The sequence below is a fragment of the Peromyscus leucopus genome, chromosome 8a, assembly GCF_004664715.2.
Source record: "Peromyscus leucopus breed LL Stock chromosome 8a, UCI_PerLeu_2.1, whole genome shotgun sequence".
Lineage (NCBI taxonomy): Eukaryota > Metazoa > Chordata > Mammalia > Rodentia > Cricetidae > Peromyscus > Peromyscus leucopus.
The window spans coordinates 8,270,813-8,287,300 of NC_051085.1; the positions used below are offsets into that span (position 1 = coordinate 8,270,813).

Below are 16,488 nucleotides of genomic sequence, written 5' to 3' on the forward strand. Positions count from 1 at the left end.
CCAATAGCTAGGCAGGATTCTGGGGGCAGAGAGGATGCTAGGAAAAAGAAAGGAGTTGCCAGCAGATTGCAGAGGAAGCAAGGCATGCCGGATGAGAGGTAAGAGCCACAAGCTATGTGGCACATGTAGATGAATAGAAATAGGTTAATTTAAGTTACAAGAGCTAATTAGAAACAAGCCTAAACTATCGGCCAAGCTTTCATAATTAATAATAAGTCTCCATGTTGTGATTTGGGAGCTGACTGGTGGGACAAAGAAAGACTTGCTGCACATCTAAAATAATAATAATAAGATTAGATAAAATAAAAGCAAACCAAAATAGAATAAAACAAGGGGGGGGCAATAAATAAATAAAAGCACAAGAAACATACAGACCCAGAGACACACATTCACACACACAGAAATCTCATGAAAACAAGATCAGAAACTATAATATATAAGTAAAAGACCTGTAGGGTTTGGTTTTGTTGTTGTTGTTTGTTTGTTTTTTTAAGCCAAGACAAAGAGCCCTTAAAAATGCCATTGAATTAATTTTGTGTTGGTCAACTACTGCTGGACATGGGCCTGCCTTTAAGAGTGGCGTGTATACCTAGTGAGACTCCATTGGAGAAACTTACTTTTTGTGAGTGGTTATCAATTGGAGCTAGCTTCTGGTTAGGGATGGGGCTTGTCTCATCCTTGTCGTGATATCCAAGTCATAGCTTAACTCCATGTCTCTTCTCAGCACTGGGACCCCTCTAGCTTGGACCTGTGCAGGCCCTGTACATACTGCCACATTCTCTTTGAGTTCATAGTGCATCAGTCTATTGTGTCTAAACGAACTTAATTCCTTGATGTCTTCCATCCCCATTGGCTCTTACTGTCTTTCCACCTCCTCTTCCTCAGAATTCCCTGAGTCCTGAAGGGAGAGATTTGATGGAAACATCCTATTTAAGACTGAGTATTTCTCACTCTCTCTATCTTGTCCAGCTGTGGGTCTCCATATTTCTTCCCATTTACTCCAAGAGGAAGCTTCTCTGATGACTGGGCAAGACATTGATCTAGGAGTATAGCAGAATGCCATTACATTCCTTTAGCAGAATGGTAGTATTTAGGTTTCCCTTAGGTCCATGGCCTGTCAAGTCTCAGGTTCTTGAACACAAGAACATGGGTGCCATCTCATAGAGTAGGCCTTAATACCAAAGAGATAGTGGTTGGTTGGTTGGTTGGTTGGTTGGTTGGTTGGTTGGTTGGTTGGTTGGATGGTTGGTTGGTTGGTTGGTTGGTTGGTTACTCCCACAGCTTCTGTTCTACTGTTACACAAGTGTATCCTGTAGGTGGGTCACTATTGTAGATTGAAGGATTTGTAACTGGATTGGTGTGTACCTTTCTCCTCTGGTAGCATACAGAGTACCTGTTAGTTCCGTGAACACTACTCAGTAAGGGTGAAGGCTCTAGGTAGACACCAGCTCAACTTCTCCCTGTCCAGTGAGTTAAGTTGGTGATACTTCAGCAATAGGGCCTTACCATCAGTTTGTGGGGAGCAACCAATAGCGTTGGCAATAACCTGGGTTGTTTGGGGGTTTCCATGAACTTCCTTTCACCAATAACTTAATTAGATGTAACCCATTTCTGGCACTGGAGGTTTTTTTTGGTAGCTAGAGATGTCTAAATTTTTTTCTAGCTGCATCCATTTACCTGTGAATTTCATGATCTGGTTCTCTTTTTATAGCGGAGTGACATTCCGTTGTATAAATGTCCTGCATTTCCTTTATCCATTTACCCGATGTCAATCATCTAGTCTGTCTCCAGGTTCTGGTTATTATGAATAGAGCAGCAGTGAACGCGGTTCAGCAAGGCGCTCTGTTGTAGGATGTAGAGTCCTTTGAGTATATGTCTGAGAGAAGGACAGCTGGATCTTGAGGGAGATAAGATGCCCAGCTTCCTTGAGGAACCGCCATACCAATTTCTATAGTGTCTCCACAAGTTTGCACGCTCACCAGCAATGGATGAGTGTTCCCCTTCATGTCCTCACCAGCCAGAGCTGTCATTTTTTTTATTGATCTTGGCAATTCTGACTGCTATAAGATGAAATCTCAAAGTACTTTTAATTTGCATTTCCCTAATGACTAAGTGTGCTGAACATTTCTTTAAGTGTGTCTTGGCCATTTGTGTTTATTTGTGTTTCCTGTTTTAAGAATACTCTCTTGAGGTCTGTACCCCATTTTTTTTTAATTGGGTTGTTTTCTTAATGTTTAATTTTTTGAGTTCTTTATATATTTTAAATACTAGCCCTCTATCAGATGTGTAGTTGGTAAGAATCTTTTCCCATGTTGTGAGCTGTTACTCTGTCCTAATGATGGTGCCTGTTGCCATGCAGGAGCTTTTTGGTTTTATGAGGTCCCATTTATTAATTGTTGTTCTTAGTGCCTGGGCTACTGGTGTTCTGTTCAGAAAGTCTTTTCCTGTACCAATGAGTTCAAAACTATTCCCCACTTTCTCTTCTATCAGATTCAATGTATCTGGCCTTTTATTGAGGTCTTTGATCCATTTGGAGTTGAGTTTTGTGCAGGATGGTAAGTATGGATCTGTTTGCATTCTTTTCGTTTTGTTTTTTTTTTGTTTTTTTTTTCCGAGACAGGGTTTCTTTGTGTAGCTTTGCGCCTTTCCTCTTTTTGCATTCTTGAACATGCAGCTCTTCACTTTGAACAGCACCATTGTTGAAGAATCTGTCTTTTTTCCCAGTGTGTATTTCTGGCTTCTTTAATCAGGTGCAACTCACTCTATAGACCAGGCTGGACTTGAAACTGCAGAGATCCCCCTGCCTCTGCCTCCTGAGTGCTGGGATTAAAGGCGTGAGCCACCACTGGGCGAGGTGGCCATTCTTCTATGTTAATCCTACCACCCCATGAGCATGGGAGATCTTTTCATCCTCTGATATCTTCTTCAATTTCTTGCTTTAATGTCTTAAAGTTTTTATCGCACAGGTTTTTATCACTAGTTTGGTTGGAATTACCCCCAAGATATTTTTATTGAAGCTATTGTGAAAACTATTGTTTCCCTAATTTCTTTCTCACTCCATCTGTCACTGGTATCTAGGAAGGCCAACTGATTTTTATGTATTAATTTTGTGCCCTTCTACTTGGCTGAAAGTGTTGATCAGCTGTAGAAGTCTCCTCTTGGAGTTTTTAGAGTCACTTATGTATACAGTCGTATTATCTGCACATAGACACTTTGACTCCTTCCCTTCCTGTTTGTGTCTGCCCCCTTCATCTCCGTCAGCTGGAGCGGCAAGTGCTGTATTGAGCAGATACGGAGAGAGTAGACAGCCTTGTCTTGTTCCTGATTTTAGTGGAGTTGCTTTGAGTTTCTGTCCATTTAGGTTGATGCTGGCTGTCGGCTTTCTGTAAATTGCTTTTATTATGTTGGGGTGTGTCCCTTGTATCCCTAGTCTCTCCAGGACTTTTATCATGAAGAAGTGTGGGATTTGGTCAAAGGTCTTTTCTGCATCTAATGAGATAATTATGTGATTTTTGTCTTTCAGTCTGTTTATGTTGTGGATTACATTTATTGATTTTTTTTTTTTTTTTTTTTTTTTTTTTTTTTTTTTTCGAGACAGGTTTCTCTGTGTAGCTTTGCCTTTCCTGAGCTCACTTGTAGCCAGCTGGCTCGAACTCACAGAGATCCGCCTGGCTCTGCTCCGAGTGCTGGGATTAAAGGCGTGCGCCACCACCGCCCGGCACATTTTTGATTTTTGTATGTTAAACCGTCTCTGAATCTCTGGTATGAAGCCTACTTGATCATGGTAGATGATCTTTTTAATGTGTTCTTGTATTTGGTTTGCAAGTATTTTATTGAGAATTTTCGCATCCGTGTTCATAAGGGAAATTCATTTGTATTTCTCTTTGTTGGATTTTTATGTGGTTTGGGCATCAGGGTAATTATGACCTCTTAAAAAGACTATGTTTAGTGTTTTGATTATTACGTGTAGTAAGGAGTTTCTTTTCTGATCCAGTCTATTTGGTGTCCTGCATGCTTTGTGTACCTCGATAGGTACCTCCTTCTGTATATTAAGGAAATTTTCTTTTATGGTTTTCTGAAAATATTGTCTGGGCCTTTGACCTGGGTTTCTTCTCCTTCCTCGATTCCTATTATTCATAGATTTGGTCTCTTCATTAGTGTCCCAGATTTCCTAGATGTTTTATGCTTGCATTTTTTTTTTTATTTATTTAACATTTTCTTTGACTGAGGTGTCCCTTTCTTTTATCTTGTCTTCAGTATCTGGGAGTCTCTCCTCCATCTCCTGTATTCTGTGGGTGAGGCTTACCCCTGAGGTTTTTGTTTGACTTCCTAAGTTTTTCATTTCCAGTTTTGCCTCAATTTGGGTTTTCTTTAGAGCTTCTGTTTCTACCTTCATATCTTCAACTCTTTTCTTCATTTCATTCACTGTTTGTTTGTATGTTCATATGTTTTATTAATTGATTTATTCGTATCCTCTTTCAGGACCTCTAACATATTTGTAACAGCTATTTTAAAGTTCTTGTCTTGTGCTTCAGCTGTATTGCATTTCTTAGGGTCTACTGCTGTAGGGTTGCTGGGGTCTATTGGAGACATAGTGTCCTGGCCGTTTTTTTATTGTGTTTTTACTCTGAAATGATCATGATTCTGGTTGTTGATGTCAGTACATAATCAAAATACCAAATGTACAGAACAAAGGAAGAATATTGAAAGCTGAAAGGGGAAAAGATTGTGTAACATAAAAGCAGACCTATTAGAATTACACTTGACTTCTCAGTGGAGCCTGGGTGGGTGTCCCATTCCTGGTTTTCTGGATTTTAGGAGAGTGTGCTGGCTGTGGGTTGCTTGGTAGGGAGTGCTTCTGAGTCCTTTCTAGTGGCCACTGGGAGTCCTGGGTAGAAGGTGTTTCTAGATATCGGGGGCTAACGAGAAGGAATGAGCCAGGCGGTGGTGGCACACATCTTTAATCCCAGCACTCGGGAGGCAGAGGCAGGTGGATCTCTGAGTTTGAGGCCAGCCTGTGCTACAGAGTGAGTTCCAGGAAAGGCACCAAAACTACACAGAGAAACCCTATCTCGGGAAAAAAAAAAAAAAAGGAAGGAATGAGGCTGGGCTAGAAGTGGGGGCTAAAAGGGTCCACTGTGAGGAAAGCTGGGTCTGCTGCTAATTTAGCAGAGTCCCCAGGGAGGAGAGGCAGAGAGGAGGACAGCCTCCACTGCAGGTGGTCTGCCGCCAGGCTGGAGGTGAGACTAGGGATTAGAAATGGAGGACAGGAAAGAGTGGGCAGATAGTCTACCTGATTCCCAGGCTGCAGATGCCAGGGAGTTCCTACATGGAGAGTGCCTCCAAGTGCTGACTTCTTAATGTAAGTGTTCGGGCAGTGTTAACTGATTTAGTTTAGAATGTTGGAAAATAAATTTGTATTTTTATGTCTAAAACTACATATATGTTTCATTACTCCCTGATTGTTCTAATTATTGATGCTGTGGTACTAAAGTAATAGTCATGTAGTCGGTGTTCAGGTGTTTACCGTGCTGATGTGACTTTGCGGTGGTCCCTAAAATGTACACTCCCTTAGCGAGTTTGTAACGTGCGTCTGACTTTCTTTTAGGAAGATTTGGAGACTGGAGTTCACCTTGACCCCGCTGTCAAAGAAGTGCAGTATAATCCTACCTACGAGACCATGTTTGCTCCTGAGGTAAGGAAACAAACCAGGACTCTGCCTTGTGTTGAGTATTTAAATTAATACAGAGGTAGATACATGGGTGTTGAATTTTTAAAACATTTTCTCATTTAACTATGCTACTATAAGTTTTGGAAAATATATCCTCCTGGTATTCAAAAAACAAAATAGTTTTTATGAGAATTCTTTTAAAAATCCACTGACTGCATGCAAAAGGCTGGTCATACGGAACTGCCTTTTGAAAGAGGGAATCTGAAAATATTTAATGCTTCACCGTGCACTGCATATCCTTCTCTCAGCATTGATAAGGGGCTGTTCTAATGAACTACAAAGAAAATCGGGTTTATTAACATTATCCATAGTGTCTTTTTTTTTTTTTTTTTTTTTTTTTTTTTTGGTTTTTCGAGACAGGGTTTCTCTGTGTAGCTTTGTGCCTTTCCTGGGACTCACTTGGTAGCCCAGGTTGGCCTTGAACTCACAGAGATCCGCCTGGCTCTGCCTCCCGAGTGCTGGGATTAAAGGCGTGCACCACCACCGCCCAGCGTATCCATAGTGTCTTATGGAAATTGCAAATGCCTCTCCAGCGTCACACTCGCATACTGCTGGGAACGGTCATCCTCCGAGGAAAGCACTGTGCTCTGTGGAGTTCTTCCTCCTCCCCTTGATAATAAATAGTAACAGAAACATGGGGAAGAACCAAGGAAAAAATCGTCATGTCCATTTAAAGTCTTTGAACACTGCCCACTAACGAAAGCTTATTTAAAAAATTAACATCCTTAGACATTAAAATGGAAACGGCACTTGACTGACAAAAGGAAAACAGAAAATAGTCCTACCCTCCACCCCTGCTAACAAAAAGACCTGAGTGGTAGGATCTCTAAGGAGCATCTTAAAGGTAGACATGGGGAGCCGTAGCTTGTCGTTCTTGGTAGAAGATGAGGTGTTTTCAATAGTTTTCTTGCATAGCTGCAGACACATGAGCGTGCCAGAGCTCTGTCACACTTCACCTGCCTGGGTTCCCATGGCATCTGAACAATTGCCATAGAGACGAGTAGCACAGCCCGTGCCGTGGTGTTGGCATCCGACGCTGCCCGGCTGTTCTGTCGAAGCTCAGTACACAGACGCGGAGCCTTCGCGTTCGACCCCTCATGCTGTCGCCTCAGTGCTGCCGCCGAGCTCTGTAGGCTGCCTCCTCTCCCGAGTAACATCGCAGCTGGCCCACTGAAGGCCGTTCATGGACGCTTCGTGGTTTTTACAAATGAAAAGGACGTCAGTAAAAGAGTGCTTATTTGCATTCAGAGGATGGGAACATTTGAAAGCTGTGTGACATATAACATTTTGGTATCAGTTGATTTTCTATGCGATCTGCTTTTTTTTCTAAATTTTGAGTTATTATTGACTGTAATATTGCTATATAATTATATTTTTCAAAACTTTCAATCAGAAGACTAAATGTGAATTAATTAATTTTGTGATGATCTTGGCAAGTCAATCATCCACTTATTATTTCCATCCATCCTTCCTTCCCCATGTGAAGGAAACTCGTTCATGTTAAGAATACCACATATGTTAAAGTTTAAAAGGGAGTAATATTTGGAAGCAAATTTAGAATCTTTAATAATTACCAAGGAAGCAGGCATCTGTGATATAACAGATTGTGAACTTTGTGTTTTATGACTAGAATCCGAATTACTTGGCCAAGCCTGGAAAGGTGTCAGCAGGGACTTTGTTAGATTCAGTTCAAGTCCGCACATGTTGAGGATCCACCGTTAGAAACAGTACATAATCCTTCCCCTCCACCTAGTGCTTGACAGATGGTGTACTGTGTTTCCTTAACCAGACGAATACTGGGATGTTCCCTGGACCTCTAAAGTGGCTCTCCTCACAAGTTAGAGGAGGGACAGAGATTTCTCTATGAAAGTCCTGTTGGAAATGGACAACAGACAGTACAGTCTAGGTTTGAAATTTGGAATGAGACTATCTATGTGTTAGCTTTAGTAAGGCCCTGGATGTTCTTAGTTTTCTCATAGTTAAAATAAATGTGATTTCTGCTTTATTGCGTTATAAGAATACATGAGTTAATACATAGTGTGCAAAATTGAATTTTTAGGACGAGATGTTGGTTAGGGCTTGAATGATAACAGCAGAAGGAGACTAATGGGTTTGATCAAACTAGCGTTTATTTTTACCATCTACAGATAGACAGGTGGTGAGATATTTTTGTTCCTTTTGTACTTACCAAACCTGTTTTGTAGGACAGAAACCAAGTCTGATTACTGCCATCAGGTGATGACTGTAGGACTCAAGTCCAGAGCTCTGCTGTCTGTCAGTAGAGCAGTAGAGCAGCATTTGAAGGCCACTGGGTAATCTGCATGGTACATCCTATGACTCTGCTAATTCTGAAAATTAACCAAGTTGCTTATTTTGTAAATATCATTCCTCCATTGCAACCAACCACTTTCCTAGGTGGTCTGCCTGTTAATACAGAATCATTTGCTCGAATTACAGACTGAAGGGGAAATGTAATAGACAGTGTTTATACCAGCAGCTTTCTCCCTTGAACTAGATCCTTAGCTTCTTAAAGATACATTATTTATTAGTTTCTTTAAAATCATATGAAATTCACCAGACTCAGGAAGAATTCCAGACCCCTTAAAGCTAGCAATGCTTTTAGGGGAAAATATATACATCTAAATTCAGAGACCAAATGCTAGTCGCTATTAAAAATGTAACCATAAGAGCTGCTTAAATATTAATGCTTTAGAAATGTTGTAGTTTCCCACTTGTATGAGGAGACTGAGCCCAAGGTTGTCAACAGCAACACCAGTGAAGAGTTGTCTTTAGTAATAGTCAGACTTCACTTACATCTTACAAAATGACTCTGCCAACAGAACTGTCCTGACCTTCTCCTGATTTGTAGAAAGTAATTCAGTTAATAATTCTTCTTACTTTAAAATATGTTTTATAAATTTTATACATTAATGATGCCATGAATATTGATGAAAAATTTAGCAATAGCTACGATATTAGTTCAGTAATGTAGGTATTCCTTCTATGTAAACTTATAGTTGTGATTTCATGTAATCTGTTTTTACCAGTATGCATTTTCTTAATTCCAATGATTGAGTCTCCTGAAGACTTCTGAGAACCTCTTCTTTTTCTGTCCTGAAACTCACTCTGTAGCTCAACTCAGAAATCTGTCTGCCTCTGCCTCCCGAGTGCTGGGATTAAAGGCGTGCGCCACCACTGCCCAGCTGGAGAACCTCTTGTAATAAGCAGATGTCTGAGACTTATATACCAACATCTTCACATATTAAAAACGTTTCTTCCCGCTCTATGTAAATCACCACTCACACATTTGGAGATGTTAGAATGCTTCTCTTAGAAGCCATTGTCGTTCAGAAAGCTCCACAGGGCTCTTGAGTTCAAGCCTTGCCTCTGACCCAAGTCACCCACATATACCCCTGAGCCCCTTGGTACTTCCTGTTTTGCTCCCTGCTCTCATTGTCCATTCTTGATTGTCAACTTGACTACATCGGAATTAACTAAAACCCAAGCAACTGTCAGGGATTTTTTTTCTTATTTTAATTATTTGAAGTGGGAAGATCCACCTTTAATCCAGGCCACACCTTCTAGTGGCAGCCTACATAAAGGACATAGAAGAAGGAAGCTTTAGCTCTTTGCCTGCTTGTTCTCGCTCTTGCTGGCAAGTCCACTCCTTCACTGGCATTAGAACCTACTTCGGGATTCTGATGAATACTGATGACCAGCCAAGACATCCAGCCTCGTGGACTAAACTGTTTTATTCTTGGACCTTCCATTGGTAGACAGCCTGTAAGCCGTACTAATAAATATCTATATCCATTCATTCTGTAAGTTCTGTTCCTCTAGAGAACCCTGACTAGTACAATGTGCAACTCTTTTCAGTTCCACATTAGTGAGGTCATCCAGTGTTGATTTTTCTGGTTCAGGCTTATCTGATTTAACATAGTATTCTCCAAGTTCATCTGTGTTGTCACCGGGACATTCTGTTTTTAAGGTTGGATTGTCTTCTGCTCTTTATATATGCATTTTCTTCTTTTGTTTCTTTTGGGGGATGGTTAGATTGGGGTTCCACTGTAGCTCTGACTGCCCTGGAACATACCACATAGAAGAGAGTGGCCCCATCTTATAATTCTTCTGCCTCCGCCTCCTGACTGCCCGGCTTACGACCTTTTCTTTTCCCACTGCCTAGCTGAGAGACACTTAAGTTGATTCCATGTTTTGGCTGTTGTACATGACCCTGTAGTGGACATGGGAGTACATATTTCACTGGTTTCGTTTGAATGCATACCCAGTAGTAGTTCTGCTAGAGGGCACGATGGTCAGTTTCCCCTCTTGAGGACCCACAGTGTTGTGTTGCATAGGCTCGGGACTAATGTACACTCCCTTCAACCATGTGCATGAATTCCTCTCTCCCATCTGTGCCAACACACATTGACTTTCACCTTCTTGATAAGCAAATAGCTGTTCTGACAGAGGTGATGTGTTCTTCATTGAGATTTTAATTTATGTGTCTCTGATTACTGATGATGAACATTTTTTAATCTAACTATTGATCATGTCTTTAAATGGCTGTTATGGTCCTTTGTTTTTATTTGTTTGGTTGGTTTGGTGTGATTTGGTTTGGTTTGGTTTTTTCAAGACAGGGTTTCTCTGTGTAGCTTTGGAGCCTGTCCTGGAACTTGCTCTATAGACCAGGCTGGCCTTGAACTCATAGAGATCCACCTGCCTCTGCCTCCTAAGTGCTGGGATTAAAGGTGCATGCCACCACCGCCCAGCATGATCCTTTGTTTTAATCAGTTGTTTTCTTGCTCTTGATCTGTTTGAAATCTCTATATATTTGGGATATTAACCCCTTATCAGTATATGGTTTGGAGTTATGAATAGTTTCTTGCTTACACTTATAAATGTTATATAGGGAGATTACAACTGTAGCTAACTATAGTGGGCTCTAATCATTTTAACTGAAAACTTAACCCTCAAAGTTAATTAACTTGATATGTGAGTATAGTATATTTTCATGTACAGATGCTTGTTGTACATTCACTAGTATAAATTTGCAGGCAGATCTCTGTGAGTTTGAAGCTAGCCTGCTCTACAGAGTGAGTTCCAGGACAGCCAGGGCTACACAGTGAAACCCGGTCTTGAAAAGCTGGGGGGAAAAATAAAAACGAACATGGCACATGATTATTATTCACTTAACAGCTAGTATCCACTTATGAGTGAGTACATACCATGTTTGTCTTTCTGGTCTGGGTTACCTCACTCAGAATGATTTTTTTCTAGTTCCATCCATTTGCCTGCAAATTTCATGATGTCATGGGGGTTTTGTTGTTTGTTCTGTTGTTTTAACTGCTCAGTAATACTCCATTGTGTACATGTACTGCATTTTCTTTATCCATTCTTTGTTTGAGGGGCATTAGGTTGTTTTCAGTTTCTGGCTATTATGAACAAAGCCACTATGAACATAGTTGAGCAGTGTCCCTGTGGTAGGATGGAGCGTCCTTTAGGTATATGCCCAGTTTTCTAAGGAACCACTATATTGACTTCCATAGTGGCTGTACAAGTTTGCACTCCCACCAGCAGTGGAGGAGTGTTAGTTATTCTTTCTCCATATCCTTGCCAACATGAGCTGTCACTTGGAACATAATAACTCTTAAACCCAGTGTATTAGTTTGCTTTCCATCCCTGTGACCGAAATTTCTGATACACAGCTTAAGGGAGGAGGGGTTTATTTTCTGTTTTTAACTTATGGGTGTTGTGCCTGCCTGTCTGTCAGTGTAGCAGTTATGTGTCTGGTACCAGTGGAGGTCAGAAGAAAGCACTGGATTCCCTAGAATGTTTGTGAGACACCATGTGAGTGCTGGGAATCGAACCCAGATCCTCTGAAAGAATATCGCGGTGCTCTTAACCAGTGAGTCATCTCTCCAGCCCTCAGGTTTTTTTTTTATTTTTAACTCATGGTTTAATTCGTTCCTTGGCTGCTTGGCCCTGTGAACTTGGACAAGAACATTTGGCCTTAGGTCGTGTAGCAGAGAAGCTTCTCCATCTCATTAGGGAGGGAAGAGGTGGGGGACCAAGCAAGGGGGCCACGGGCAAATGCCCCCCTCTGGAACAGTGGTCCCCAGCCTGTGGGTCGAGTCCCCTTTGAGGGTCCAACAACCCTTTTACAGGGGTCTCATGTCAGATATTTATGATTCAGAACAGTAGCAAAATTACAGTCATGAAGTAGCAATGAAATAATTTTATGGTTGGGGAGTTACCACAGCATGAGGAACTGTATTAAAGGGTTGCAGCATTAGGAAGGTTGAGAACCTTCCTAGAACCTAGAATCTGCCTGTGCCCAGTGACATTCTGCAGCTAGGTCTCACCAGATAAGTTTCCAGAGCCCCCTTGGACTGCCAGCTGGGTGCTAAGGCCCCACACATGAGTTGGGTTTTTTGTTTTTTTGTGGTTTTTTTTTTTTTTGGTGGGGGAGTGGCACCTCATATCCAAACCTTAACACTTAGCTACTAAAACTTGAAAAGAAATACTTGAAATTGCTTTCTACACACACACATTCCCGCACGTGCACACGCGAGCGCGCGTACACACTTTTAAAAGGCTACTCAAGACTAAAGGAGTTACATACTCATAGAGACCAGACATCTGGGAAGCATTTCAGTAATGGTTAGAGCACAGCCCTGCGAAACAGCATTCTCTGCCCCCTGTTATTTTCTGTCTTTAAGGTAAGCTTCAATAGTTGCTAGTAACCTGGCAGTTAGGGAGGTCTGAAGTGGATGGACCCTCCTCTACCACAGCTTCCTATTATTACTAGAAGATTCTTTGTTGTTGTCCCACCTCAGATATATATCAGGTATTTAGAATTTTAAGATTGCTGTGGACATAGCACCATATGTGAAATACACTTAGCTTTAGTACATGTGTTTCTGTATAGAAATCCCTGTTCCTCAATACCTAGGATGGATAGTCTGTAAACAGTGGAGTGAGTTTGATGTGTACAGCCTACTGCACTGTTGATGTCTTCTAGAGTAGTGCTCCTTTTCCAAAGGGAACACCTGTAAGCACTGGGTACGTCATCACACATGCTTGGAGGATCCGGGCAGTGGGAATTTTGGAGTTTTAGATTCCCTCTTCCCTCCAGACGCTGCCGTGAGGTGTGTCTGAGTGCATCATAGGAGCACGTAAACATTTTATTATCTCTAATTTGTGGCTGTTTCTGTTCATTGTAATAATTTCATGAATAAATGGCATTGTCAGCAACTTCCAGCAGTCTGCATTGTCTTCCTTGTGGGTCTTCCTGTAGTGATGTATTGTGTACCCTAATAAAATTTACCTGAAGATCAGAGGACAGAACAAGCCACTAGATTAAACATAGAGGCCAGGCAGTGGTGGCACACAGCTTTAATCCCAGCACTAGGAAGGAAGTGAAATGGCTGGGCAGAGAAAGGTATGAGTACAATTAAAAACTTGGTAGAAAATTAGGTGTTTAAGAAGAAATGCAAGTTTTCAGTCTACAGCAATCTTGTAGTGGTTCATTTTTCTCTAATGCAAAGTGTGTGTGTGTGTGTGTGTGTGTGTGTGTGTGTGTGTGTGTGTGTGTGTGTGTAATCTGACAGCTAAATTCATTTTTTTTCATGCATGGTGTAATGATATCTAGAGAAGAAACAGTGCTGGTTAAGGAGGAACAGGAATTGACATTTGTAGCTTTGAAAATGTATCATAGCAAAGATTATTCTAAAGACGGTAACTTGAGATGTTCTAATGTCAAAATATTTCATCCGGAACAATGAGTGTTCCAGTGATCAAATAAATACCTCGATGTGCCAGGAGTGATGGAGTGTGCTGGTAGTGCCATCACCCAGAAGGTGAAGGCAGGAAGATAGCTAATGTAAGGCCAGTGTGGGCTCCATGCAGGTTCTAAGCCAGCCTGGGCTGTATTGTGAAACAAAACAAAACAATAATAAAGTCAGAGAAATATTCAATTCGTTCTACCCTAGGTGTGAACACTCATTTGACGCTTCATAAATACAAGCAAAAATAAGAACTTTAGAAAGATTGGCAGGAGTTCAAGGGCAGCTTGGGCTACAGAGTGAAACCCTGTATGGATTAAAGGCATGCACCACCACCACCCAGCTCATTATAGACTTCTTTATGTAGGTTGGATTCTCCTGAGGTTTTTTTTTTTTTTTTTTTTTAATAATAGGATTATTTAATAAGGGTTAACACAGAATATCATGGTCCTTCTTCACTGTGGTGATATTTTGTTTGTGCTCTAACAAATAAAGTTTGCCTGGAGATCAGAGTGTGTCTTTTCTGTTTGCCAGGCACTGTGTGAATATAGAGGATTCCGAGTCTCTGCCCTTGAAGTACTCATAATTAGTAGAGGGGAAAAACATGGCTTTTAGAGCAAAAGCTGTATTTCAGTGCTATCATGACAAAAGATCACCCCAAACCCCCAGTTACAATTTAGAAAAATCTACAGTAATTCTCAGTTATCCAGAGAAGTACCTTCAGATTAGACTCCCTGCAGTACGAACATGTAGCTCTTGAGATAAATATCCACACATGGACTTAGGTGAGCTGTGATCGTCTCCTATCCCAGGGGCTGACAGACAGTGCTAATCAACCATCGCCTAGTTACACTGAACATGTGCGGCTGGTGTGATCCCAGATAGAGAGATCACTCAGCCCCCATGGTTTAGAGTTGAAAATACGTCATGCAGTAATTTCAGTAACCTTCTTTTCCCTCTCAAAACACTGCAGTTTGGACCAGAAAATCCCTTTCGAACACAGCAAATGGCTGCTCCCAGAAATATGCTTTCTGGCTATGCGGAGCCAGCGCACATCAATGACTTCATGTTCGAACAGCAAAGAAGAACGTTTGCCACGTACGGTAAGGTGCTGGTACATCTTCAGCAGTTGTAAGTTTGGCCTCACTAGAAGCATGAGTACTGTATGCCAATCACTCATTTTGTTTCTGGCTTTTTCAGTTTATTCATCTCGAGTTCACCAGAGAGGCAGTGTACCTTCTTACACACACCTCTGCGTACTAAGTGGGAAGTGGCTTTGAATACTGAGCTTTTATTTTAAATCCTCTAAGTTTTTCAGTCCTGAAAATAGTCTGTGGTCCAAAACCAGGATGTTCCTTGTTATTGTTCTTAGTAATGAACATTTGTTATTAATGTCTGTCACATGGAGATTATTATTAAGTTGGTAAATGAAAATATAGTATGAAAAAATATATTCATTATCTTATATATTTATTAACTTTATTCTGTTTCTCAAATCTTATTTCTTATTTTCTCTTAGTTACTAAAGGATGTTAACCAATAGAATAGTAACAAATCCATAGTATAAAATAACTATATTCTCTCAGTGATGGACTTTTTTGAAGTTAACTAGTATTAAAAGTGATCGTGAAAAGGGTTTGTCCTGTATTATTAGGTCATGTATCACCATGTCAAGGATACAGTCACAGTGAGCACTGTACACCAGCTGGGAATGTAGCTCGGCGATAGGCCACTGCTGAGCATAGAGGCCCTGGGTTCGTCACCTGCAGCGTAACTCAGGCAGTGTTGTTTGTTTTTTACTCTTTTTGGGGGGACCTGCCACGCAGCTCCCAAATAAATTCACACATGGGGGCTTATTATTACTAATGAATTATCCTGTCTACCTTTTGCCTCTGGGCTTTTCCCATTCTTACTTCCATAAATCTTCCTCTTATCTGGGGCTTGCTGCTTGTGTAGCTGGGTGGCTCAACCCTGATGTCCTCCCCTTCTCTGGCTCCTTCTAGATCTCCCTTTCCAGATTTCTCCTTCTATATCTTCTCTCTGCCTGCCTGTCCCACCTATCCTTTCTCCTGCCTTGCTATTGGCCAGTTCTTTACTAGACCATCAGGTGTTTTAGACAGGGACAGTAACACAGCTTCACAGAGTTAAATAAATTCAACATAAACAAAAGTAACACACCTTAAAGTATTCTACTACAAAAGAGTGTGGTGATGTATGCCTGTAATCTTAGTATTTCAAGAAGTACAGGGCCTGAGGATCTGCAGTTCAAGGTCATCCTTGTGTACATCCTGAGTTTAGGCCAACCTGGGCCACATGAGATCCTGTCTCAAAAACAAACAACAATAACAACAAAAAAAAGGCTACATACTACTATAATCACCCTAAAAGATTTCATTCTAGTCCAGTAAAAGGATTACAAATTCACTTGGTACCCTTTGCTTCTATAAGGAGTACATTGTAAGCTTACAGTAATGGGAGACACATTAAAAACGAAGTCAGGAGAGATGGGAATATGGCCCAGGGAAGAGCACTGGCTGTTCTTCTAGAGGACCTGGGTTCAGTTTCCAGCACCCACATGGTGGTTCACAGTTGTCTGTAATTCTAGTTCCAGGTGATCCAAAGCTCTCTTCTTCCTCTGTAGCACCAGGCACTCACATGGTGCGTAGACATACATGCAGGCAAAACACCCACACACATAAAAAACAAAAACTTAATTTATGAATTTATATATTCTAGCATATACTAAGTCAGACTTAAAGTTTTTGTTTTCATAGATTTTAGAAGGGAGCTATTTTAATAATTTAGATAGCTTAAGTCTCCTTAAAACAAAGCAGGATTAAAAAATAACAATAAATTATGTTTTTATTGACATCTACTTTTCAAGGTTCTTTATAGGAAGAATAAGCATGTACAGCCATTAAGTTTGCTTAGTTTGAAAGGTTTGAACTGGTTTGAAAATAAAGCCATTGTTGG

General features: G+C 40.9%; 1 protein-coding gene across 1 annotated transcript in view; it reads left to right on the plus strand.

The window, feature by feature from the left end:
• Positions 1-16,488, plus strand: part of Cdc40 (cell division cycle 40) — a 54,546-nt gene that overhangs the window by 13,628 nt on the left and 24,430 nt on the right. Inside the window, exons 2-3 of the mRNA XM_028890242.2 lie at positions 5,609-5,695; positions 14,489-14,618. Coding sequence (XP_028746075.1) covers positions 5,609-5,695; positions 14,489-14,618 — 217 coding nt within the window. The remainder of the gene's footprint in view (positions 1-5,608; positions 5,696-14,488; positions 14,619-16,488) is intronic.